The following is a 25,894-nucleotide window of genomic DNA, read 5'->3' as shown; positions in this document are numbered from 1 at the left end:
AGTGGAGCGAGCACATTTGGCTAACCTCACACGTATACTCTATCCACTTGCCTCCCACCACCTCTTAACCTTCTGTATACTGTGCCTACTGTGGCCCTGCCCTTTGGCTATTTAGTCTTGTAGGAGGGGTCGGCCGAGGGTGTGTTTTTTTTCGGAAGAGATGAGTCAGTAAGGCACTAAGAAGTCTGTCACCTCCACTCCGCTCTGCACCAGCACCATTCCTGGTCTCCTCCGCCTGTCTCTTTCTTCCATTTCTTCTCCTCCTTCCCTCACACTCTACCTTTTGACCATGTCTAGACCCCTCAGTGACCACGAGAAGAGAAAGCAGATCAGCGTCCGGGGTTTGGCCGGAGCAGAAAATGTTTCCGATCTGAAGAAGAACTTTAACCGTCACCTACACTTCACCCTGGTGAAGGACCGTAATGTGGCCAATCCTCGTGACTACTACTTTGCTCTGGCGCACACGGTGCGCGATCATCTGGTGGGCCGCTGGATCCGAACACAACAGCACTACTATGAACATGACCCTAAGGTGAGTCGTGAAAATTGCAAAGGTTTCCTACCCAAAAAAAAAAAAAAAATATGCAAGATGGCTATAGTTTGGCTCCATAAAAAAAAAATGCTATTGAAAAATGTCCAAACAGGGAAAAACAACCCATATGTATATATATACAGGGCTCAAGTCCTGCAGGAACTCATGGGAACGGAGTTCCTGCGCTTTTTCCACAGCAGGAACGCAGTTCCGATTAGCAGGAGTCCTGCAGGACTAGCCCTTAAAGGGTTACTCCGTCCCTAGACATGTTATCCCCTATCCATAGGATAGGGTCTCGGCTGCGGCACCCCAGACATGTGGTACACGGAGAGAACTTCGCTCCGTGCCGGATGACTGGTGATGCAGGGCAGAGGCTCGTGATGTCACAGTAATGCCCCCTCAATGCAAGTCTATGGGAGGGGGCGTGACGGCCGTCACGCCCCCTCCCATAGACTTGCATTGAGGGGGCATTACTGTGACGTCATGAGCCTTTCTCGCTGCACCCAACGCTCTAAATGAACACCGGGAGCAGCAGGGAGGACGTGGGGGTCCCCAGCGACGGGACCCCCGGGATCAGACATCTTATCCCCTATCCTTTGAGGGTATAAGATGTCTAGTACCCCTTTAAGTGGAAATTTAGCATGAGTTCCCACACTTTTTTTTCCCAGGACTTGACCCGTGTATATATATATATATATATATATATATATATATATATATATATATATACGGTATATATTTATTTGTTTATTTTTTTTTACAAAAATATAATTGTATTATTGTGTAATTATTGGCAAAATAATACGTAGTATGAAAGCCAGCCAAGGGCACACATCGTATGAAAAATTGTCCATAATTCCTAGCGGCCATTGAAATAATCAGCAAATTTATTACTAAGGTCGTAAGTAAGAAACGAAGAAATATGGCTAAAAAAACTGTAAAAAAATGTAAAATAACCTGCAGCAGTTTCGACAACTTTGCTTATTTAGAAAAACTTTCATATTTTTTACCGCTACAGGAATGACCAAAAATATAGAAAAATGTAAAAATTTCCAAACAGTGTGAATCATGTAAAAATGTATGTGTGTGTGTATATATATATTATATATATATATATATATATATATATATATATATATATACATACATACATACATACATACATACAGTGGTCCCTCAAGTTACAATATTAATATGTTCCAGGACGACCATTGTATGTTGAGACCATAACTCTATGGAAACCTGGTAATTGGTTCTAAAGCCCCAAAATGTCATCTAATATAGATAAAGAAAGTCCTTACATATAAAAGTAAGAAAGATCTGCTGGGAGCTGTAATCACTGTCTATGTAGAGGACAGGAGCTTCTTCAGGGTCCTGTACAGTACACACAGTGTCCTAAAAAAGTAACATGGAGCCTCACCTGGTGTCCAAAGGAGCAGCTAACTGTAATAAATCCCTGTACTGTAGGGGGCGCTACCATAAAGGAATTCAGTGCATACGCTTCAGTAATACAGGGGTTTTACCAGTAAATTGCCCATACTAATTGGTTGGTTCTTCCAGCCAGTGACATGTTTTGCAGATTGGACTGTCTGTACATTGTATGTTGAGTCTGGTTTCAAGTTACAATGGTCCAGAAAAGACCATTGTATGTTGAAACTATTGTATGTTGAGGCCATTGTAGGCTGAGGGATCCCTGTATGTATATATATATATATATATATATATATATATATATAAATTTTACAAAAAATATTGTAGCATTGTGGAAAAATTGGCAAAATAATACATAGTATGAAAGCCGGCCATCGTTGTACACATCGTATGAAAAATTGTGCATAATTCCTAACGGCCAATGACATAATGAGCATATTTATTATTTAGGTCGTAAGTAAGAAACGACGATATATTGCTAAAAAAAACAGGAAAAATCAGGTAAAAATGTTAAATAACCTGCAACAGTTTCTACAAATTTGCTTTCATATTTTTTACCGCTACAGGAATGACCAAAAATATAGAAAAAGGCCTTATAAAGCATGCTTTATCGTTCAGCAGTGCAGGTTTTTGCTTTTCTTGTATCCTACTTATATGTGACAGTTTGATCGAAATATTCTTTTCTTTGCTGTTCTATTTTTGATTGCCTGCCTGTATCCTGTGGTAGACCACCTGTCACGTTGGTTCACTTTGTTGTCTAGTCTAGGGACTGCCATGGGGACTATGTTTGCCTTGTGACGTCCAGGACCGTTGCAAGGATTTCTGTCTACACAAGCAAAGCTCCATTTTGCCCCCCCCCCCCCCCCCCCAGTCACCTGCCCACTAACTGTAGCAACTACAACTCCCAGCATGTGCTCACTGTAAGGGCATGCTGGGAGTCAGGCCCATTGCTACAGGATAGGCAAACCAAGCAATTGCTTGGGGCCTCGAGCAGAGCCGGTGCTTGACCGTCCTGTAGCGACGGGGCAATTCCCCTATCACTATTAAGAAGGACATTCCTGTGTCCCGAAAGATGTTTTCGGGGCACAGGGATGCCCCCGTTAACTCTCTGCGGCCCCACGTTAAGTTAAAAAGAAACGTGCGTGCGCCCATAGCAACGGAGGAACAGAAGGCCGGAGCATCGAGGAGGAGGAAGATGCGCGCTGGCCAGCTTGGTAAGTGACCAGCGGGATGTCATCTTCGGTGTTCCGACCACCGCTTCTCCGGTCCCGGGAACTAATGCTGTGGCCGGACCAGAGGACCGGTGGTCGGAGCACTGAAGTGGGGCAGTACACGGGCATACAGCCGCCAGCCATACACTGTATGAAGGCTGTATGTCTGTGGGGAACACTGCTGCACCTAATGTGGGGGAACATTGCTGCACCTAATGTGGGGGTAACACTGCTGCGCCTAATGTGGGGGGGGGGAACACTGCTGCACCTAATGTGGGGGAACACTGCTGCGCCTAATGTGGGGGGGGGGGAACACTGCTGCACTTAATGTGGGGGGAACACTGCTGCACCTAATGTGGGGGGAACTCTGATGCACCTAATGTTGCACTCCCACTCACGTCGCGCTCCCAGAATTTAAGGGCCGGCATTACTATGTCCTGACACCGGTCCTAGAGCGTGACGTGCGTGAACATCAAGGGGGGGGGGGGCCCTCCATGTCTATTTTTCTTGGGGCCCCAAATTCCTTCAAACGGCCCTACTGGGAGTTGTAGTCTTGCAACAGCTAGCGGGCGGAGTTGTTGCAAGACTACAACTCCCAGCATGCCCTTACAGTGAGGACATGCTGGGAGTTGTAGTTGCCCCAGCTAATGGGTGGGAGGTAGATGCGGCGGGTGGCCGGGGAGCCGAGCTGCTCAAAAAGTCGCAGTCACAGAATGTCAAATCTTTGTGGGACTCACAGGCAATATGTTCTCTGATCAGTCTCGTCCTTTTTTATTTTCGTTTCCATCTAGTTCGATTCGCTGTGACGATATAAAACATAAGCAGATATGTCATGTAGGAGCATGAAAAAGCTAAGTGAGAAATTGTCACCTAGCTTTTCCAAGTTCCTGAATTGCATACCTGCTTAGGCCGCATTCACACCACGTCTTTGCAATACTGTTCCCGTATACGTTTTCTATGTAAAAAAAACGTACAGAACCGTATTAAAAACCGTATGCATTGACTCTCCATTGAAAACCGTATGCCAAAAGATGCATCAGGTTGTGTCCGTTTTGCATCCTGTACGGTTTTGTCAGTTTTTTTCCCGTACCCAAAACCGTAGCCTACCATGGTTTTTGGTCTGGGTGAAAAACTGTATTAAACCGTATACGTTTTTTTTTTTTTATTATTTAACATGGGAGTCAATGGGAACTGTACAGAACTGTATATGCGGACGGTTCCATCCGGTTTTCACTATACGGTTTTTGACTTTATTAAAAATGGAGTGAAAAGTTAAAAACGGATGCAACCAGACATCATTTTTCAAACCGTATACGGTTTTTAACTGTATGGGGTTGAAATTTGTACACACGTTTTGATACAGTTTAGTCAGGTTTTGAGGAATCCGTTTTTCATCAAAAACCTGATACAGGAACTGTATAGCATAAACGTGGGTTCACACCACGTTTTTGCCATTCTGTTTTCAATCAGTTTTTCTAAAGAAAACCGTATGGCAAAAAAAAAAAAACGGATGGATCCGTATGGGAAAAAGTAAACCGTATGCTGTTTTTAAAAGTGCATACGGTTCTGTCCATTTTCAATAAAAAATACAAAAAAAAACCATACGTTTTTGAAAATGTTGTCCATTTTTAATTGGAGGCATGTTGGGTGGGGACTTTAGGATGCAAATGCGAATGTGCAGAGTAAAAACCGTACATTGTTTCCCGTATGGAACCGTATACATGTGCGTTTCCTGTTGACATCCATGTTAAAAAAAACGTATGCAGTTGCAGTATGGTTTTTAAACCGAAGACAAAACCATGGTCAACCGGAAAAACCGCACTGCAATTGCATAAGTTTTTTTTAACATGGACGTCAATGGGAAACGCAAATGTATACGGTTCCATATGGTTTTTACTTTGCACATGCGCATTTGCATCCTAAAGTCCCCACCCAACACCCCTCCTTTAAAAATGGGAAAAAATTTCAAAAACGTAGTTTTTTTTATTATAAAAAAACGGACGGAACCGTGTGCACTTTTAAAAACAGTATACAGATTAAAAATGCATATTGTTTACTTTTTCCCATACTGTTCCATCTGTTTTTTTTGCCCTACGGTTTTCTTTAGAAAAACTGATTAAAAACAGTATGGCAAAAACATGGTGTGAACCCAGCTTGATAGCAGATCTATTATAAGCAGATATGCCATTCAGGAGCATGGGAAAGCCAGGTAAAAAAAATGTCATGCTCCTAAATGCCTTTCCTGCTTATAGTCTTTAACCCTTTCAGGACCAAGCCAATTGTCATTTTCTTTCTTTCCTTCTCGCCTTCTAATAGACACAACTCTGATTTTTTCCCCCCTACAGACCATGTGAGGTCTTGTTTTTTGCGTCACCAATTTGTAATGACATCTCCCATTTTACCATCACATCTACAGTGAAACAAACAAAAAAATATTTGTGTGGCAAAATTGAAAATCAAAATGCCATTTTGCAACTTTTGGGGGCTTTTTACTTTTCGGTAACAATGACACATTTGAGGAGATTGATTGCCGCTGAAGGACATCTGTATGCTGCCTTTACATGTGCCTGCTCGGCACTATGCAATACGCCGCTACGAGCAGACACACTGCGATGTGTGAGACGCCGCGCGCATGCGCAGTATACTCGCACATCGCGGCAGCTTTCGGCTAAGCTCATAGAGCAGGGGAAGCGGCCGCGATGTGTGTGAGTACACCGCGCATGTGCAGCAACTCGCACATCGCACATGACAGGCACATGTAAAGGCAGCATACAGAGGTCCTTCTACGGCGGATCCACAGCGTAAAATACGCTATAAATCTGCTCGTCTGAATGTACCCTAAAAGTAGAAATCTTGGGTGAGTTCCTGTCCTTTTTTTTAGGAATTGACCCCTGAGTATAAGTGTCTGGTTGCAAGGCTTCCAACCACTGGGACCTCCTGCGATCTCCTGTATGGCTCTCTTGCTCTCCCCAGGATCAGAGCGTATCAACCCCTGCACGAAGCGGCAGCCAACATGCCCCCTCCATGTATCTCTAAGGGTATGTACACACTGAGGAACTTGCACATCGGAATTCCGTGGTGTGAACCTCTAACATTAGTGTGAATGGGTCTTCCGTGGACACGCTCTTACTGCGTAATTTCAGCGGCAGAATTAATCCACGCGAAGAAAGAACATGTTCAGTCTTAGCCCTGTATTGCCATCAATTGTGACGGTGCAGGGCTGCGTGGTCCTACCACCAAAGTATTTTGGCGATGGCTGCCAGATGGAATCTCTGCTGGAGAGATTACTCAAGCCCCGATCACGGTATCTCTGACTCTACTATAGAGATACATGGAGGTGGCGTGTAGGATGCCACTTCGTGCTGGAGTCGACACACTCTGTTCCTGGGGAGAGCGGGAGCGCCGTGGAAAAGATCACTGGGAGCGTAAACCCCTGCCCGTGTGGATGTGCCCTAAAAACACTACACTACACTAGTACATAATAAAGGGTAAAACACTACATATACACCCCCTACACTGTCCCACCCCCTCCCCTCCAATAAAAATGAAAAACGTATTGTACAGCAGTGTTTTCAAAACAGAGCCTCCAGCTGTTGCAAAACAACAACTCCCAGCATTTCCGGACAGCTACTGACTGTCCAGGCATGCTGGGAGTTTAGCAACAGCTGGAGGCACCCTGTTTGGGAATCACTGGCGTAGAATACCCCTATGTCCACCCCTATGCAATCCCTAATTTAGTCGTCAAATGCGCATGGCGCTCTCTCACTTCGGAGCCCTGTCCTATTTCAAGGAAACAGTTTAGGGCCACATATGGAGTATTTCCATACTCAGGAGCAATTGCGTTACACATTTTGGGGGGCTTTTTCTCCTTTTACCCCTTATGAAAAGTAAAAGTTGGGGTCTACATCAGCCTGTTAGTGTAAAAAAAGAAAAATGTTTACACTAACATGCTGGTATTGCCTCATACTTTTTACGGAAATACCCCACATGTGGGCGTAAAATGCTCTGCGGACGCACAACAACATGATGTACATTTGAGGCCTAAATTGGTGATTTGCACAGGGGTGGCTGATTTTACAGCGGTTCTGACATAAAAGCAAAAAAGAAATACCCACATGTGACCCTCATTTTGGAAACTACACCCCTCATGGAACCGTGTTACCATATATTTTTCATTTTCAAATGAAAAGCCCTCCAAAATTTGTAACCCCATTTCTTCTGAGTAAGAACATACCCCATATGTGGATGTAAAGTGCTCTGCTGGCGCACTACAATGCTCAGAAGAGAAGGAGCACCATTGAGCTTTTAGAGAGAAAATTTGTCTGCAATTGAAGGCCACGTGTGTTTACAATGCCCCCATAGTGCCAGAACAATGGACCCCCCCACCCACATGTGACCCCATTTTGGAAACTATACCCCTCACGGAAGGAAATAAGGGGTACAATGAGCATTTACACCCCACAGGTGTCTGACAGATTTTTGGAACAGTGGACGGTGAAAATGAAAAATTTTATTTTTCCTTTGTTCAGCCCACTGTTCCAAAGATCTGTCAAACGCCAGTGGGGTGTAAATGCTCACTTCACCCCTTATTAAATTCTGTGAGGGGTGTAATTTCCAAAATGGGGTCACATGTGGGTGGCGGCGGGGGTCCACTGTTCTGGCACCATGGGGTCTTTGTAAACGCACATGGCCCCTGACTTCCATTCCAAACAAATTCTCTCTCCAAAAGCTCAATGGCGCTCCTCCTCTTCTGAGCATTTTTTTCATTTACACATCCTACTTTAAAAAAAAATTGTCAAACACCTGTGGGGTGTTAAGGCTCAGCGGACCCCTTGTTACGTTCTTTGAGGGGTGTAGTTTCCAAAATAGCCGGCCATGTGTTTTTTTTTTTTTTTTTTGCTGTTCTGACACCATAGGGGTTTCCTAAAGGCGACTTGCCCCCCAAAAACCATTTCAGCAAAATATGTTTTCCAAAAGCCAAATGTGACTCCTTCTCTTCTGAGCATTGTAGTGCACCCGTAGAACATTTTATGTCCTAACATGGGGTATTTCCATAGTCAGAAGAGATGGGGTTACAAATTTTGGGGGGGCATTTTCTCCCACTACCCTTTGTAAAAATTGTAAATTTGGGAAAAAAAACTGCACTTTAGTGCAACAATTTTTTTTTCATTTACACATCCGACTTTATGAAAAGTTGTCAAACACCTGTGGGGTGTTAAGGCTCACTGGACCCCTTGTTACGTGACATGAAAATTTTGTGAAAAATTGGAAAATTGCTGCTGAACTTTGAAGCCCTCTGATGTCTTCCAAAAGTAAAAACACGTCACCTTTATGATGAAAACATAAAGTAGACATATTGTATATGTGTATCAATTTTAAATTTATTTGGAATATCCATTTTCCTTACAAGCAGAGAGCTTCAAAGTTAGAAAAATGCTAAATTTAAAAAATTTTCACCAAGAAATGATGCAAGTATCGACGAAAATTTACCACTAACATAAAGTAGAATATGTCACGAAAAAAACAATCTCGGAATAAAAATGAAAAGTAAAAGCATCCCAGAATTATTAATGCTTAAAGTGACAGTGGTCAGATGTGCAAAAAACGCTCTGGTCCTCAAGGTGCAAATGAGCTTGGTCCGGGGTTAAAGGGGTACTCCGATGGAAAAACATTTTTTTATAAAATCAACTGGTGTCAGAAAGTTAAACAGATTTGTAAATTACTTCTATTGAAAATTCTTAATCCTTCCAGCACTTATTATCTGCTGTATGCTCCAGAGGAAGTTCTTTTCTTTTTTCATTTCTTTTCTGTGTGACCACAGTGCTCTCTGCTGACACCTCTGTCTGTATCAGGAACTGTCCGGAGCAGCATAGGTTTGCTATGGGGATTTGCTTCTGCTCCGGACAGTTCCTGATACAGACAAAGGTGTCAGCAGAGAGCACTGTGATCAGACAGAAAATAAATTAAAAAAGAAAAGAACTTCCTTTGCAGCATGCAGCATCTGATAAGTACTGGAAGGATTAAGATTTTTTTTAAATAGAAGTAATTCACAAATCTGTTTAACTTTCTGGCACCAGTTGATTTAAAAAAAAAAATTCCACCAGATTACCCCTTTAAGGGGTTAAAGGTACAGTATAAATTAACAGGCAAAGACTGCAATGAATATTAAAGCATCTCTTGAGCAGCAGGGTCCATGGCAGGCACCTGAAGCAATGTTTACCTGACAGGACGCACTCCAGTAACACCTTTATTTGATAATTTTGGAGTGCTGCGATATCTCTGAACATCTTTTTGAGAAGATCAGCCAAAATTTCAGTTAAAAAGGATCTTAGAGTGGTGACTCTGTCAATGAAGATGGACGACCAGTAGAGATGAGCAAAGTATGGTGCTGGGGTGTTGCAATGGTGTAGCAGGGTCTGGTGGTATTAACCCTGTGGGGTAGGGTGTTAACCCCTGATTAGTCGTGACGCCAGGATGTGGTTATTTCGGCATAAGGCCCTGCCGACAACAAACCCAGAAACGGCAGGCAATAATGGAATGTCCACAGCAGGAATTGTGAGATAACTGGAACTTTTACTAAAACTTCTTATGAAACAGTCTTTACAATTATGCAGTTTCTCTAGAGGCAACCAGGATGCAGGATACTTCACAAGCTTGCTGGGACTTGTAGTATTGAGATTTATGCAGGCCACTGTGCTACTAATTGTATACTTGAGTTGAGTAGTAGTCACTAGAATTGTAGATAGAGCTTGATAACTCTTTTGAAGTGGCTTCAGGTTCCTTAGGCTTTGGCCTAGATGAGATGAATTTAGATAGTACAGGTATTGTGCTTTCTTATGAATCCAGGAATCAAGAGAGAGAGTTTAGAGAATACAACCCCTTATATACTAGGGAGGCTGGACTAAAGCCTATTGGTTGCAAAGCCTGTAGGTCCTGTACCCTGGGCACTCTGGGTACATCACATGACAGTAGATCACATGACCCAGGAAGGTCCTATACAGTTGTACAACTTTATATACAAAGAACAATATGTACAATGCATTTACAATGCATTTATAGAATGTGAGCAAGGGCTGAGCCCTCCAGGAGAGCTCTATGGACTGCAGGGACTCTTCGTCCCAAACTTCTCGGCTCGGCGGTTGCTGACTTATCCTGCATAAATTAGTTCAGCTTTCAGGTGCTCTGGTGGGCTGGAAAAGGTGGATGCCGTCCGAGGAGAGAGTCTCCAGCCCACCGGAGCACCTGAAAGCTGAGCTAATTTATGCAGGCTAAAGTCAGCAAACCCTGAGCCGCGAGGTTCATGACGAATCGAAATACTGTAACTTCGCTCATCTCTGATGACCAGCATGCATACTATGTAATAGAAACACAAGAATAAAGAAATGAATATCTTAGGTGGTCTTCTCAAAGGGGCTATTTCAAGATTTAAAGTTATCCCCTATTCAGAGGATAGGAAAGGGGGTAACTAGCTGAACGGTGGGGGTTCAACCGCTGCGACCCCCATCAATCGTGAGAGTTATGTTCAATTGTTCCTGAAGTAAATGGAGTGGCAGACATGGTCAGCCATTGCTCAATTCACTGTCTATGGCATTTTATAAACAGAGCCAAGTTCTATACATGCCAATCTTTGAGAGTCCCATAGAGAGTGAATGGAGAGGTGGCTGACCATGTGCACTGCCACTGTATTCACAATTGACCACCGTTCTTGTGATTGGTGGGGGTCACAACGCTCAAACTCCCACCGCATCTTTGGATAACTCCTTTAACAAGACCACCCCAGTTATGTATTTGTTTATTCTGTAAAAGAGCTGCAGATTCAATCACATTCTATGCATGCTGTTCATCCATCTTCATTGAGAGGGCCACCACCCTAGAAGATCATCTTTAAATGCAAGTTTTATTGGTTTTCCCAAAAAGGGATATATATAATATATATATATATATATATATATATATATATATATATATATATATTTTATTATGTAAAAACTTTAAAAACTTAATAAGATATGACTCAATGTGCATTCCATGCTTCTTTTATAGGGCCATCTTATTCTGTACCGTCATTGGGGAGATTTATCAAAACTTGTGTAGACGAAGAGTGGTGCAGTTGCCCATAGTAACCAATCAGATTTCTTCTTTCATTTCCAAAAAGGCCTCTGAAAAATGAAAGAAGCAATCTGATTGGTTGCTATGAGCAAATGGACATCTTTTCCTCTACACAGGTTTTGATAAATCTACCCTATTATACTCATACACAGGTCCATGTCGCACATCTCCCTATCTCAAACACATCCACATTAAAGCTAATGGGGGAGATTTATCAAAACCTGTTTAGAGGAAAAGTTGACCAGTTGCCCATAGCAACCAATCAGATTGCTTCTTTCATTTTTCAGAGGCCTCTTTAAAAATGAAAGAACTAATCTGATTGGTTGTTATGGGCAACTGCACCACTCTTCCTCTACACAAGGTTTGATGGATCTCCCCCAATGTTGCTATCTTCATCTTTCTGGAATGTGGGAGGAATCCAGAGAAAACCCACAAAAACATGAGGGAGAACATACAAACTCAACGCCAATTTTGCCTTGGCTAGTTTCCAATGGGACCTTTTTTTCAAGGCCCAAATCAGCCTTTATTTTTGCAAAGTCACTGTGCACATCATTTTTGATGCAACTTTCTTCGGCATATGTGGCTTTCTGCACCTGCAAATCCAGTGGGTGTTTTGGGGGCATAGTTTGACTGTAGTTTCCTAGGTTTAACTTTAAATCAGTGAACAACGATGGCTGCCGGGACATCTGACCAGTGATGCCCCTGACATTACTCCAAGGGGTGGAGAGAAAGGACGACTTTTGTCAGTGCTGTGCAGAGGACACCACTTGTCAGACCCGACAAGCCTCCACCTAAGCCTGCCAGAACACAGAGAGACACAGACCACATGAGAAATGGCACTGGGGAGAGGGAGGGGGGGGGGGGGGTTTGATGTGATCAAGGGGAGGATGAATGAAACAGGAGCGGGATCAAGGGGGAATGGAATGAAATGGCCGAGGGGGTGATCAAGGGGGGTGGGGGGAGGATTTAGTGGTGCAGGGAGTGATAAAATTATTCACCGATGGCACAAAGGATCTGTCCATTAACCACGTATATAAGTGTTTGCTATCTCAGAGTATCTACTGACGAAATTAAGAACTGTCTAATGACCCCATTCATAAGTGGTGTCAGCACATGGAGGCTGCATATAATATTATTCTAGAGTGGTGAACATCATATCAATATATTAGTAAAAAAGGTTCATCCGCCTGGGATAGGTCTAAGTGAGGGAGATTTATCCCCAATAAGGGTGCATGCACACCACGTTTTCACTGTACGGGTGCCCGATCCGGCTGGGGGAGGGGAAAACCGTGCACTCCCGTACCCCAGCCGGACCAGCGCTGAAATCCATTGACTTTAATGAGCCGACCGGAGTCACAGTTTTACTCCGGTCGCCTCATTCTTTACCTGGATTTCAGCACTGATCTGGCTGAGGTACGGGAGTGCACGGTTTTCCCCTCCCCCAGCCGAATCCGGCACCCATACAGTGAAAACGTGGTGTGCATGTAACCTAAGCCTCATAAAATACATTGGCTAGGGATCTAGGCTATTGCTATAGCTATTCGGCTATTCAGGCAAATCTGAGATGACCCTAGAATGAAAAGTGTAGGGACACTAGTGGAGATGTGTTTTTTAAAACATGTGTTTCTCCCCTTTATTTTATAATAATATGCACATTAAAAGTTATGTTTTATTTTTGACACATGTATTACAGAGGTTCTATCTAGCCCCTCCGGGGTTATAAAATGGCACAGGGTAATAAAGGGGATGAGGAAGTGACTCAGGGGGTAATGATATGGCAGAGGGGGTGATGAAATAGCGCAGTCGGGATAGCAGCCAAATTTGTAATGCTGATACTGGTACCATGACGTGTGTCGTAGGATGTGCCAAGAAATACATGCAATGGAGTGTGTTACCAAATTATGAAGGTCTAAAAAGGGTATCACCGACATGAAAAGTTTGGAAAGCTTTGAGCTAGGCAATGGGACTGAGCAACTGGGCATGTTTGGCCAATGTAGATATTGAACACTGGGGGGCACCGTAACGACATATGTAACGCCAAAGGACCATTTTTGAAGTATTCCAAATAAAAAATTACGTTCTGCCTGATCTAACAAAGAAATGTATTATTTACCCCTTTAATAAGTGATTATTCGCTCTAATGACAGACCAAAGAAATACAATAACTTTATTATATCTCAGACTGTTGCATCAAATGATTTAGCATCGTGCAAGCGACTTGTTCTTATATTGTATTGGAGTAAAAAGAAATAACAGCCTGGGATTTTAATATGTAATCATTTAGAGTTCTGCCATGCTATTTTCCTGTGTTTTTCTAGTCCGAAAATATATTAGTTTCTTGGTTGCCTAATAATGTTGTTAGCCCTTTGATAGAAAGAAAAAATCTGTGTCGAGCGCAACTACCGTAAGCGCGCCAATCGTAGCTAATCACATAGGCCCCAGATCCCCAGATTTGCTGTGACTGAATTAAGTGAATCTTACAAGAGGTTTTAGAAGGCTGAATATACCAAGCAAGTCTTAAGTCTTAAAATCACTTGTCAGAGTAATTCATCCTTTTCACACTACAGTTTGATCAGAGCTTTGTGTGTGATGACAAACAGGGAACTGGGATTAAGCAATGACTGCATAAGCCAGGCAAAGGTTAATCTGAGCCAAACAATTTATGCAGTCTGTCGATGCTACCTTTGCAGACATCGCTTTATAAATCTCGGTAGGAAATGCTCATCCCAGTCTCCGAGTTTAACATGACTTCAGACCAGGAGCCACAGGTTGGGGAACAATGCCCTATACTGTCACGTCAACCCCCTAAATGGTTTTACCATCTCACGTCTACAACTGGTTCTGCTTCTTCTCTCTTTTCATCGTTGGCACTAAAGAGATCCTATGGGTTGGGTGTTATTTTATACAAGCCTCGAGCTTCTTCTTCAGAGGGTGTACATAGGTAAAGAGGACCTGGCAGTATTCCTGAGTGAATACTTACATTTTCTGTGAAATATCAATTCGGTAGAACCTTTTTCATAGAAGTCTACATTGTGCTGGTCTTCTGTTATTCTCTCCTGAAAATGGCGTTAACTTGGTGTTACCATTAGAGAGGCGCCAACCTCCTGAAATTCAATCGGAATTCATTGCATTTTATTCAATGGACGATACAAATATTTACATGGTCAGGGATTCCTGTCAAAAAGTAGGACACCCTGCTCCTGTGCACTGGTGGGGAATACGGAGACATATACTGTAGCCTCCCAGCTGTATAAACACTGGCCTTACGAATATACTGAGTCTACGTTGCGATGCATACAGTATCACCTCTTACCTCCAGATGGGGACAAATACATTTACTGGACCTGGTCCAGTGAATATGATCTCATACAGTATATGCCTCACCACTCAGGGTACAGAAGAGACTTACCTTTGACAGCAGACCCTGTTCTTCTACTTGATTCACCCCATAAAAATTCAGGAAATTAGAGAAAAATCTATGCTAAACGAATCAATTTGTTCTCCTCTATTTACCATTCCACTTGTTGAGGTATTTATTGTGTGCATCTTTAAGATTGGTGTAGACACATGCCCCATAGATTGAAATCATCTTAAAATTCTTCAGGAATTGATACAGGAATTATATAAAAAAAAATTGCATGCATTTTAATTACCAATTTAATCGACTTTGATTGGTATAAACTGATCTGGTTATTGGTCAGAAATTCCGGTGCAGCCACCTCCCATTGCCGTCAACCTTCATAATTAAAGGGATTGTTTAAAAGTCAGTCTAGGCTAAAAAATAATAAAGTCCATACCTACCTGCTGCATTCCCCGTCTTTGCCGTTTGGATAAAAACCCCTTCCTAACACCTTACAAGTTTCGGGTCTCTGTCTTGGCAAAAGGAAGTTCCTGCTTAGCCAATCACTAGGGGAGTCAAACGGACTTAGTAGCTGAATGGCAGAACAATATGTCAAATTTGGATAAAGCAAAATTGACATCTTGTGCCAAGCATTCATATATTGTGTTATATAGATTGACTTTTTCATAGTGGTGTAAAGATTTACTTAGAAGTGAACCAGTGTTGTGCTGGATTCCAGCACACTACACATAAGTGAGCGTGCATAAGCTTGAGATATTTTCTCTGGCACCTCAGTCTTGCTAGTTATTTAGTCCATGGAGCCTCTGTGTTATTCGATTTTAATCTATCAGGTTTACTTTTTTTTTCCTGTATAATCTTTTACAGCATACTCACCCTCAAAATAAGTACAATATATGTCTATAACTACTTATTTGTTATCTTTCTAGAGAGTTTACTACCTCTCCTTGGAGTTTTATATGGGTCGCACTCTCCAGAATACCATGGTAAATCTGGGCCTTGAAAATGCCTGTGATGAAGCTACTTATCAGGTACATCCCACGATTTAGCCAATATGTGTTCTCCGCATGCATATGTAATGTCACTGTTTTATTATGTTGTTAGGTCCCTTGAGGCTTGTTACTACCTGAATTTAGAAAGCATTGTAGAATAAATATCTAATGCTAGAGAATGGGAAGAATACACAAAAACTGTCTGCAAAACAGCAGTATTCACATTATGCACTGATTAGAACCTACCAAAAGTGGTCCAAGGGAGGACAAGTGGTGAACCAGCAATTAGGTGAGTGGTGCTCAAAGCTCACTAATGGGTGGGGGCAAAGTCTAGCCCCTGTCCTGATCCCCCAGAAGAGACACTATAGAAAAAATAGCTGAAAAGGTAAAGACCTGTAATGGGGAGCTGATTTGGACCACCCCATTTTTCTGCAGTTCTGCCCAGTTTCGCATTGAGGCTATGAACACACACAATGTTTGCTTGGTGATTTTTTTATGGCCAGAAACAAAATGCAACAAAAACTGCCCCTTCACTTCCAAGATGTGGTTTTTGTGGTATTTTGTAGGGTTTCTTGTGTCACATGTGTCCTACTCCAGAATCTCAGACAAGAAATCCAAAAAACCCTACTAACTCTCCACTTTACTCAGAAAACCCTACAAAAGGGCGTGGCCATCAGAGAAAATAGGCGTGTCTCCAAAAAAACTACATTTTCAACAGAACCCTACAAATGTTTCCACATAAAATGTGGTGGAATTGAAATCTGGAAAACCCGACAGCTTAGAGCATGTGTAAAAAGAGTAAAACATAGGGAAAAATCACCCAAATACAAGATACAATAGTAAATACCATGGAAAAATACCTGTCGGAAATGACGACACACAAAGAAAATTACATTCCACTCTTAGTAAATGAGGCCCAATGTCTTTAAAAAGCCGTACCCAGAACATGCTGTGATTTAAAAAAAGACTGCCACTTAGCCTTAAAAAAAATCCACTAGAAGGCTGTGTTTTTTTTTAAACTCTTATTTACTCTTCGTTGGTGTTTTTGTTTGGCTCGGTGGCTGTTCTTTAAAATCGCAGCATGCTGAGACTTTGGCCTATTTTTCTATAGAAGTAAAAAAACGCCCCAAAAAATCCACACTGTAGGTGTAATATTGACATTTTTTCTTGTGTTTTTCCCCCAGTTCTTCATTAGAAAACCTTGAGTCACATGATGAATGCATCACATGACTTGCAATGATACAAATGCAGAAGGAAAAACGTCAAGAAAAAAAAAAAAACCTATACCAAAACCCACTATTATTGAAAAAATTCCACTTTCTGTGTTGACAGCTGATAAAAGGTGTCAGAACATGCAGCACAACTTGTTTTTTCTGTTTGGTGTGTGTATTGAAGTTGTGTTCATTTTCTCCAATTTCTGTTTAGCTTGGACTGGACATGGAAGAGCTTGAGGAGATTGAGGAAGATGCAGGCCTGGGAAATGGTGGCTTGGGTAGACTGGCAGGTATGTATGACGGATTGTATTGTCACATAAATGGAGAAATTCAGCTGAGTATCCTAATAAAAGTAGATAAAAATTACTGTGAATGGTCAACACAGGAGGGAACACAGGCAGCACATGGCAACTCTACAGTGAGTCGTACTAGGACTGACTGGTCACATTCGATATCCACATCAAATTTGACAACGATCTGCATTCCATGCATGTGAATGCGGTATCCTGAATCCTATTTACATGTAATGGAAAATTTCTGTGCAGTTATTTGCTGTCACTCTGGAAAAAAAGTATTCGACACAGTGCTGAGAATAAGCCTCAACTGGATGACTGTGCGACTAATCCTTGTGTACGGTAAATCTGTGCAACACAAATACAGGGGTCAGAAAAGAAAATTGCACAAGATCAGACAGTATTATGAGAGCGTAAAATCCGTAAATTCTACCCAAGGTTTCAACTCGTGGAAGTGTTGATCTGAACGAGTGTCTATGATTATGTGCAGTATTTTCCTCTACCACTCAATGGAAGTGGGGAGAGGGTATCTTTCCACTTTCGTGGGATTAGGGTTCTCTCTGCCACCAGCAAGAAGCACAGTAGACTCTTGGAGAGCTCTAGAGAGGATGATTGATAACAAGACAAGCAGAAAGCCAGGGTCAGGATGTGAGATTTGGGCCAGCCTAGAAACGAGGTAGCATGCAGATCATGGGTGAAATTGCACAGTTAGGCTAGGTTCACACTTCTAAAATTCCGCCTGTCTGCTTGCAAAAGTTTGGTAGAGTAATTTCCGCCTCCAAAGCCTATTTTCTGCAATCTGCTTCCAATCTGCCTCCATTTCACGTTGGGTAAAAATCTACCTTCAAATGAAGGTCCCATTGAAGTCAATGGGATTCTGCGGCGGAAATCTGCCTGAAGAAAGAGCACCACCATGCATCTGGGAGAAATTTGAAAGCGAAAATTCTGCTCACAAATTCCGCTTCAAAAACTCCGAAGTGTGAATGGGTGCACGGAAAACCCATTGACTCGCATGTACATTTTAGTAAGCAGAATTTCAGTCTGCAATTTCATAGCGGAATTGCAGACTGAAATTCCATAGTGTGAACCTAGCCTAAGGCTAGGTTCACACTGTGGAATTTCTGGGCAGAATTTCTGCCGGAGATGAAGCTGGTGGCACTAGGACCGCACGGACTACATTGCCGTCCCCATAGATGGCAATGCATTTCTGAGCAGATCTCCCAAAAAGATCCACCCAGAAATGCATTGCAGTCTATGGGGGGCAGCAATGCAGTCTGCTCGGTCCTGGAGCCGACGTCTCGATCTCTGCAAATTCCTCACTGTGAACATAGCCTAAGGGTCTATTCACACGGCAGTATTTCTGCTCAAATTAAAGCCCATAGACTTCTATGGGATTCTGCAAGCAGAAATCCAGTAGTGTGAATGGTAGTGCGGAATCCCATAGAAGTCTATAGGCATTAATTTGAGGCGGAATTCCGCAAGTGGAAACTCTACCATGTGAATAGACCCTTAAGGGGATGAAGGGACCGTTGACATAATTTAAGAGGCCAAAGACATTAATCAGAAATCCCTACCAATCCCTGAGGAGCCATAATACAATAATATCTCGTACAAGATAAGAGGCAGCATTCTCCAATTGTACCAACAATTTAGTAGTTCCATGGTTAAAATACTTGACAGTATGAGTAGTGTTGAGCGGCATAGGCCATATTCGAATTCGCGAATATTCGCGAATATATGGACGAGTATTCGTCATATATTTGCGAATATTCGCATATTCGTTATATTCTCGTTTTATTTTCGCGTATGCGGAAATTAACATATGTGGAAATTCGCATATGCGAAACTTAGTACGCGCAAATTTTCGCATATGCGAATTTTCGCACGCCAGTCTCACACAGTAGTATTAGAGCCTTCTTTACACCACACAAGCTGGAAGCAGAGAGGGGTGATCACTGTGATGTGTACTGTGAAGAAAAAAAAAACAAAAAAAAACGAATATTCGTAATTACGAATATATAGCGCTATATTCGCAAAATTCGCGAATTCGCGAATATGCGATATTCGCGAATAATATTCGAATTGCGAATATTCGCGAGCAACACTAAGTATGAGCCAAAGATGAGGCCAGGTTATAAGATAAACTATCAGGTAGGGCAAGGCCCCCGGACAATTCTCTCCTTCCTAAAGTGGCCTTGGCTCTATTCCGGGTGGGTTTACGGGGTTTTCACTGTATCTAGGCCCTTAAGACTTTAACAGGAACAAAATGGTATACCACTTAGATGTACATATGTGGTATGCACTTATGAGGGGAGGACAATGCGCTCCAGTACGCTTAAAACAGTATTTGTCTACAACACCAGCAGGTGTGTACTTTTGCCTGGCCTTTCACAGTATCTAGGCCCCTAAGACATTTTTTACACTCGCATGTTCTTGTAGACCCAATTTTTGAATTTTTACAAGGGGTAAAAGGAGAAAATTTATACTTATTTTTGTAGCCCAATTTCTCTCGAGTAAGCACATACCTCATATGTCTATGTAAATCGTTCGGCGGGTGCACTAGAGGGCTCAAAAGGGAAGGAGCGAGAAGGGGATTTTGGAGAGTAAGTTTTTCTGAAATGGTTTTTAGGGGGCATGTTGCATTTAGGAAGCCCCTATGGTGCCAGAACAGCAAAAAAAAAAAACATGTCATACCATTTTGGAAACTAGACCCCTTGGGGAACGTAACAAGGAATTAAGTGAGCCTTAATACACCACAGGTGTTTCACGACTTGCATATGTAAAAAAAAAAAAAATGTGTGTTTCCCCCCCCGAATTTCACATTTTTGCAAGGGTTAATAGCAGAAAATACCCCCCAAAATTTGTAACCCCATCTCTTCTGAGTATGATTGTACCCCACAAGTGGACCTGAAGTGCACTACGGGCGAACTACAATGCTCAGAAGAGAAGGAGTCATATTTGGCTTTATGAGAGCAAATTTTGCTAGGGGGGCATGTCGCATTTAGGAAGCCCCTATGGTGCCAGGACAGCAAAATAACCCCCACATGGCATACCATTTTGGAAACTAGACCCCTTGAGGAACGTAACAAGGGGTACAGTGAGCATTCACCCCCCACTGGTCTCTGTCAGATCTTTGGAACAGTGGGCTGTATAAAATTTTTTATTTGCACAGCCCACTGTCAGACACCAGTGGGGTGTAAATTCTCACTGCACCCCTCATTACATTCCGTGAGGGATGTAGTTTCCGAAATGGGGTCACATGTGGGGTTTTGTTTTTTTTGCGTTTGTCAAAACCGCTGTAACAATCAGCCACCCCTGTGCAAATCATCTCAAATGTACATGGGGCACTCTCCCTTCTGGGCTTTGTTGTGCGCCCCCAGAGCACTTTGCGCCCACATATGGGGTATCTCCGTAGTCGGGAGAAATTGCATTACAAATTTTGGGGGGCTTTTTTCCCCTTTTACCTCTTGTCAAAATGAACAGTATAGGGCAACACCAGCATGTTAGTGTAAAAAAATTATTTTTTTACACTAACATGCTGGTGTAGACCCCAACTTCACCTTTTCATAAGGGTTGAAAGGAGAAAAAGCCCCCCAAAATTTGTTAGGTAATTTCTCCCGAGTATGGCGATACCCCATATGTGGCCCTAAACTGTTGCCTTGAAATACGACAGGGCTCCAAAGTGAGAGCGCCATGCGCATTTGAGGCCTGAATTAGGGATTTGCATAGGGGTGGACATAGGGGTATTCTACACCAGTGATTCCCAAACAGGAAGCCTCCAGCTGTTGCAAAACTCGCAGCATGCTTGGACAGTCAACGGCTGTCCGGCAATACTGGGAGTTGTTGTTTTGCAACAGCTGGAGGCTCCATTTTGGAAACAATGGCGTTTTATTGGGGAGGGGAGGGGGGCTGTGTAGGGGTATGTGTATATGTAGTGTTTTTTACTTTTTATTTTATTTTGTGTTAGTGTAGTGTAGTGTTTTTAGGGTACAGTCACACGGGCGGGGGATTACAGCGAGTTTCCCGCTGCGAGTTTGAGCTGCCGCGCAAAATTTGCTGCATCGCAAACTTGCAGCCTGATACTCACTGTAAGCCCCCTGCCCATGTGAATGTACCCTGTACATTTACGGGGGGGGGGGGGGGGGGGAAGGAACCTCCAGCTGTTGCAAAACTACAACTCCCAGCATGCACGGTCTATCAGTGCATGCTGGTAGTTATAGTTTTGCAACAGCTGGGGGCACACGGGTTAGGAAACACTGAGTAAGGAAACAGACAATGTTTCCCAACCAGTGTGCCTCCAGTTGTTGCAAAAGCACAACTCCCAGCATTCTCAGGCATGCTGGAAGTAGTAGTTCGGCAACATCTTTAGAGCCAGATGTTGCCGAACTACAACTCCCAGCATGCTTGGAGTTGTAGTTTTGCAACATCTGGAGGACTACAGTTTGCAGACCACTAATACAGTGGTTCCCAATCTGTGCCCTTCCAGATGTTGCAAAACTACAACTCCCAGTAGGCCAAAACTGTCCAGGCATGCTGGGAGTTGTAGTTCTGCAACATCTGAAGGGCCAGATGTTACAGAACTACAACTCCCAGCATGCCTGGACAGTAAGGGCATGCTGAGGATGTGTAGTTTTGCAACATCTGGAAGGGCACTGTGGTCTCCAAACTGTGGACCTCCAGATGTTGCAAAACTGTAACTCCCAGCATTCCCAGACGCCAAGGGCTGTCTGGGCATGCTGGGAGTTGTAGTGTAAGGGGACCAGATGGAGCAGTCCAGATCGCTTTACGGCGGTCTGGACTACTGCAAAGGTCCCGCAACGCCGCCGAAGATCCGCTCACCTGTCGCCGCTGCCGCCGTCTCCGTCGCCGGGATCCGGGTCTTCAGGGACGAGGTAAGTACCGGGGCCAGTCCTCAGCACTCCCCCGTCCCCCGCCGCGTCCTCAGGTCTTCCTCCCGTTCTCTCCGGACTTCCAGGGGCCGGGCAGGGCGGGAGGAAGTAACTGCCCCCCCCCCCTGCGATTGATCGGTTAGTTCTAACCGAAGAATCGCAGGGGATAGGAGGAGGTGGCAGGCTTTCCACCTCTCTCCTATACTTCAGCATGGTCCTGGCTGTCTGTGACAACCGGGATCATGCAAAATTACCGGGCGGTCGGGTCCCAGAGACCCGATCAGTCTGGTAACGCCACAGATCGCAGGGGCGATTTCCCTCGCGATTTGCGACGATCGCCGACATGGGGGGCCTACATGGCCCCCCTCGGCGTTTTCCCTGGATGCCTGCTGAAGCATTTCAGCAGGCATCCGCTTCCGATCTCTGCCCGGCGTGCGGCAGGGACCGGAAATCGCCAGGACGTATGAGTACGTGCCTGGTCCTTAAGACCCAGGGCTCAGGGACGTACTCATACGTGCCTGCTCCTTAAGGGGTTGGGTATTCCAGGAAAAAGCTTTTTTATATATATCAACTGGCTCCAAGTTAAACAGATTTGTAAATTACTTCTATTAAAAAACTTTAATCCTTTCAGTACGTATGAGCTTCTGAAGTTAAGGTTGTTCTTTTCTGTCTAAGTGCTCTCTGATGACACCTGTCTCGGGAAACGCCCAGTTTAGCAGAGGTTTGCTATGGTGATTTGCTTCTAAACTGGGTGTTTCCCGAGACACGTGTCATCAGAGAGGACTTAGACAGAAAAAAACCACCTTAACTTCAGAAGCTCATAAGTACTGAAAGGATTAAGATTTTTTAATACAAGTAATTTACAAATCTGTTTAACTTTCTGGAGCCAGTTGATATATAAAAAAAAGTTTTTTCCTGGATAACCCCTTTAAGCTTTTCAGTTGTTGTACACACCAGTGCTGCAGCACACAGTCAGTGTGCACTACACCCAAAATTGCACTTTCTCTCTCAATCTCTCTCCCTTTCCTATCAGTGTTTCTATGCTGGATTTGGACTTGAGGTGAATTGCTGCTGTAAAAATGCTTTTCTGTGCAACACACTACTCTCTTTCCCTCTCTGCAATAGAATGCTCATGTGTGGCTGGGTTCACATCATGTTTTTGCCATACTGTTTTCAATCAGTTTTTCTAAAGAAAACCATATGACAAAAAAAAAACAAAAAAAAAACAAAACATGGTTTTGACCATGGTTTAAAAACCGTACTGTAACCGCATACGTTTTTGTTAACATGGATGTCAATAAGAAACGCACATGTATACGGTTCCATACGGGAAACAGTATACGGTTTTTACTTTGCACATGCGCATTTGCATCCTAAAGTCCCCACGCAACACCCCTCCCATTAAAAATGGACAAAATTTTCAAAAACGTATGTTTTTTTTATAGAAATGGACGGAACTGTACGCACTTTTAAAAACAGTATGCGGTTTAAAAACGCATATGGTTTACTTTTCCCCATATGGTTCCATCCGTTTTTTTGCCATACGGTTTTCTTTAGAAAAACTGATAGAAAACAGTATGGCAAAAACGTGGTGTGAACCCAGCCTGACTGGGAGGTGAATAGCTGCTGTAAAAATGCTTTTCTGTGCAACACACAGCGCTGTCTAACCCTCTCTCTGCAATAAAAGGCTGAAGAGACTGGCTGCAAGATGGCTCTCGATTATATAGGGCTGTGACATCACAGGGGTGGCTGGCTGCTGATAGGCTGCATGCTGCATGTGATTCAGGGTCATCCCACCTACCCTTGTTCCCACCTTCCCAGGATTCTTTGCCCCATGTACTCACATGTGGATCCACAATTTTAGATGCCCTGGACTGCACTAAAGGGAGTTTAAAGGGTACCTCTCATCAAATAAACTTTTGATATATTTTAGATTAATGAATGTTGAATAACTTTCCAATAGCATGTTAATGAAAAAATTGCTTCTTTCTATTGTATTTTTCCCGATCAGTCCCGTCAGCAAGCATTTCTGACTCATGCTGGAGTCCTAAACACTCAGAGCTGCCAGCCTGCTTTGTTCACAGCCAAACAGGCTGTGAACAAAGCAGGCTGGCAGCTCTGAGTGTTCTCCTTTGTGAACAAAGCAGACTGGCAGCTCGTAGTGTTTAGGACTCCAGCATGAGTCTGAAATGCTTGCTGCCAGGACTGGTAGGGAGACCCCTAGTGGTCATTTCTTCAAAGTGGAAAATTAAATAGAAAGAAGCATATTTTTTTTAATAACATGCAATTGTAAAGTTATTCTGCATACATTAATCTATAATATATGAAAAGTTTTTATGATGAGAGGTACCCTTTAATGAATCGATTAGCTCAATTGAATCGCGGCGCTTTTCGCATTCGATGTAAATCGAATTTTTCCTTAAATTCGCAATTAATTCGGATTCGTCAGATTCGATTCGCTCATCCCTAGTTTGAAACAATAGTGTGAAGGGAAGGGGGGAATTTGAGAAAAAATGTATGTGCAGGGTGTGCAAGCACTCCCAAATATCTGGAGGCTCCTATTTGCAGGACAAAAAAACTAAAGAAAAAATAGCTCTCACAGCATTGACCACCTCCTTTGGTAAGGAAACGTTACAAACAACACTTTTAGACATATTAGTTGTGAAGTAGCAGAAAAAAGCAAATGTCTTTAGAGACAGTAAGAAGGCGAACAGGAAGAAAATGTAGAGAAGCAGCCATGGAAAGAAAAGCCTCTGATATTTGGGCCTATTGGCCTATGAGGTAAATGGACAACCCTGCCTGGTGCTACATGGATGGGAAAGGAGCGCGAACCCTTCATTCTAATGCAGGCCTGCGGGTTATGATAAAGTACTAATATCCTAGAGAACATAAGGGGCATATACCTGTTTGGAGGAGGATAGCCTCCAGGAGTCAACCCTAGGCCTTCTCAGCGTCTAGAGAGAAGAGCATTAGAGGCTACACATGGCACTGATTATGATATCAGATAGTGTCAATATGACATATTGGAGATTCAAAGTATTGCGTAACAGCAATAAAATCGGGACTTCATTCAGGCGCTTCGCCTCAGATGTAAAGATCACGGAACACCGGTGCACCCAATAAATGAACCACGTTATAACCAACCGGTGGTTCCGTGATCTTTACATCTGAGGGGAAGCGCCTGAATGAAGTCCCGATTTTATTGCTGTTACGCAATACTTTGAATCTCCTCTACTATTTTTGGGTCCGACATCTGTCACCCAAAAGGGACTCTGGAGCAGCTGACCTCTTCGACTAAGCGAGTCTACATGCCTGCAGAGGTGTTGTGCTCTTAGCACAACCCTTTCTGGTAAGCCTGAATTTACCTTTTGGGGCCATTTTAAGATTAACAATACTGCACTAGGAGCGCACCTGTCTTTTTCCTTTCTCCTTTCAATATGACATATTGGGCCTGGGCACCAGGAAGAAGATTGGGGTTGGGATTCAATACACCGCATTGCCACTTAGCCAATCAATGGCCAAGGCAGGGCACTGCTACGGTCAACGATTCACTGAGCTGCAGTGTGATGTGTTGGAAGCAGAAAGACGATTGCACCAGGGAGTGAAGCAGCTATACCGGAGGCACCACGGGAGCACTGGAGAGTAGAGGGTTTCTTTTTGTTTGTTTGTTTTTTCTGACAAAATGGGTATATTTAAAAAAACCAAAAAAAAAAACCAAACACCATTTTGCTGCATAACCCTGATCTGGGTTGCCTAGGAGACCCGCAGTTTTTTAATCAACTGGTGCCAGAAAGTTAAACAGATGTGTAAAATACTTCTATTAAAAAATCTTAATCCTTTCAGTATTTATCAGCTTCTATTTGAT

General features: G+C 43.1%; 1 protein-coding gene across 3 annotated transcripts in view; it reads left to right on the top strand.

The window, feature by feature from the left end:
* The first annotated feature begins 235 nt into the window (after positions 1 to 235).
* PYGM (glycogen phosphorylase, muscle associated) overlaps positions 236 to 25,894 on the top strand; it is a 111,410-nt gene continuing 85,751 nt past the window's right edge. The window contains exons 1-3 of one of the 3 annotated variants that reach the window (XM_056527442.1): positions 236 to 532; positions 15,571 to 15,672; positions 17,059 to 17,137. In XM_056527442.1, coding sequence (XP_056383417.1) covers positions 290 to 532; positions 15,571 to 15,672; positions 17,059 to 17,137 — 424 coding nt within the window. In that variant the 5' untranslated portion in view covers positions 236 to 289. Of the gene's footprint in view, positions 533 to 2,929; positions 3,178 to 13,970; positions 14,052 to 15,570; positions 15,673 to 17,058; positions 17,138 to 25,894 lie in introns of those variants that run through there. The other 2 variants (XM_056527441.1, XM_056527440.1) reach the window with 2 other exon arrangements.

Source organism: Hyla sarda, chromosome 6 (genome assembly GCF_029499605.1).
Source record: "Hyla sarda isolate aHylSar1 chromosome 6, aHylSar1.hap1, whole genome shotgun sequence".
Lineage (NCBI taxonomy): Eukaryota > Metazoa > Chordata > Amphibia > Anura > Hylidae > Hyla > Hyla sarda.
The sequence above is the reverse complement of the archived record's forward strand: the minus strand, read 5'-3'. Positions and strand labels throughout refer to the sequence as shown.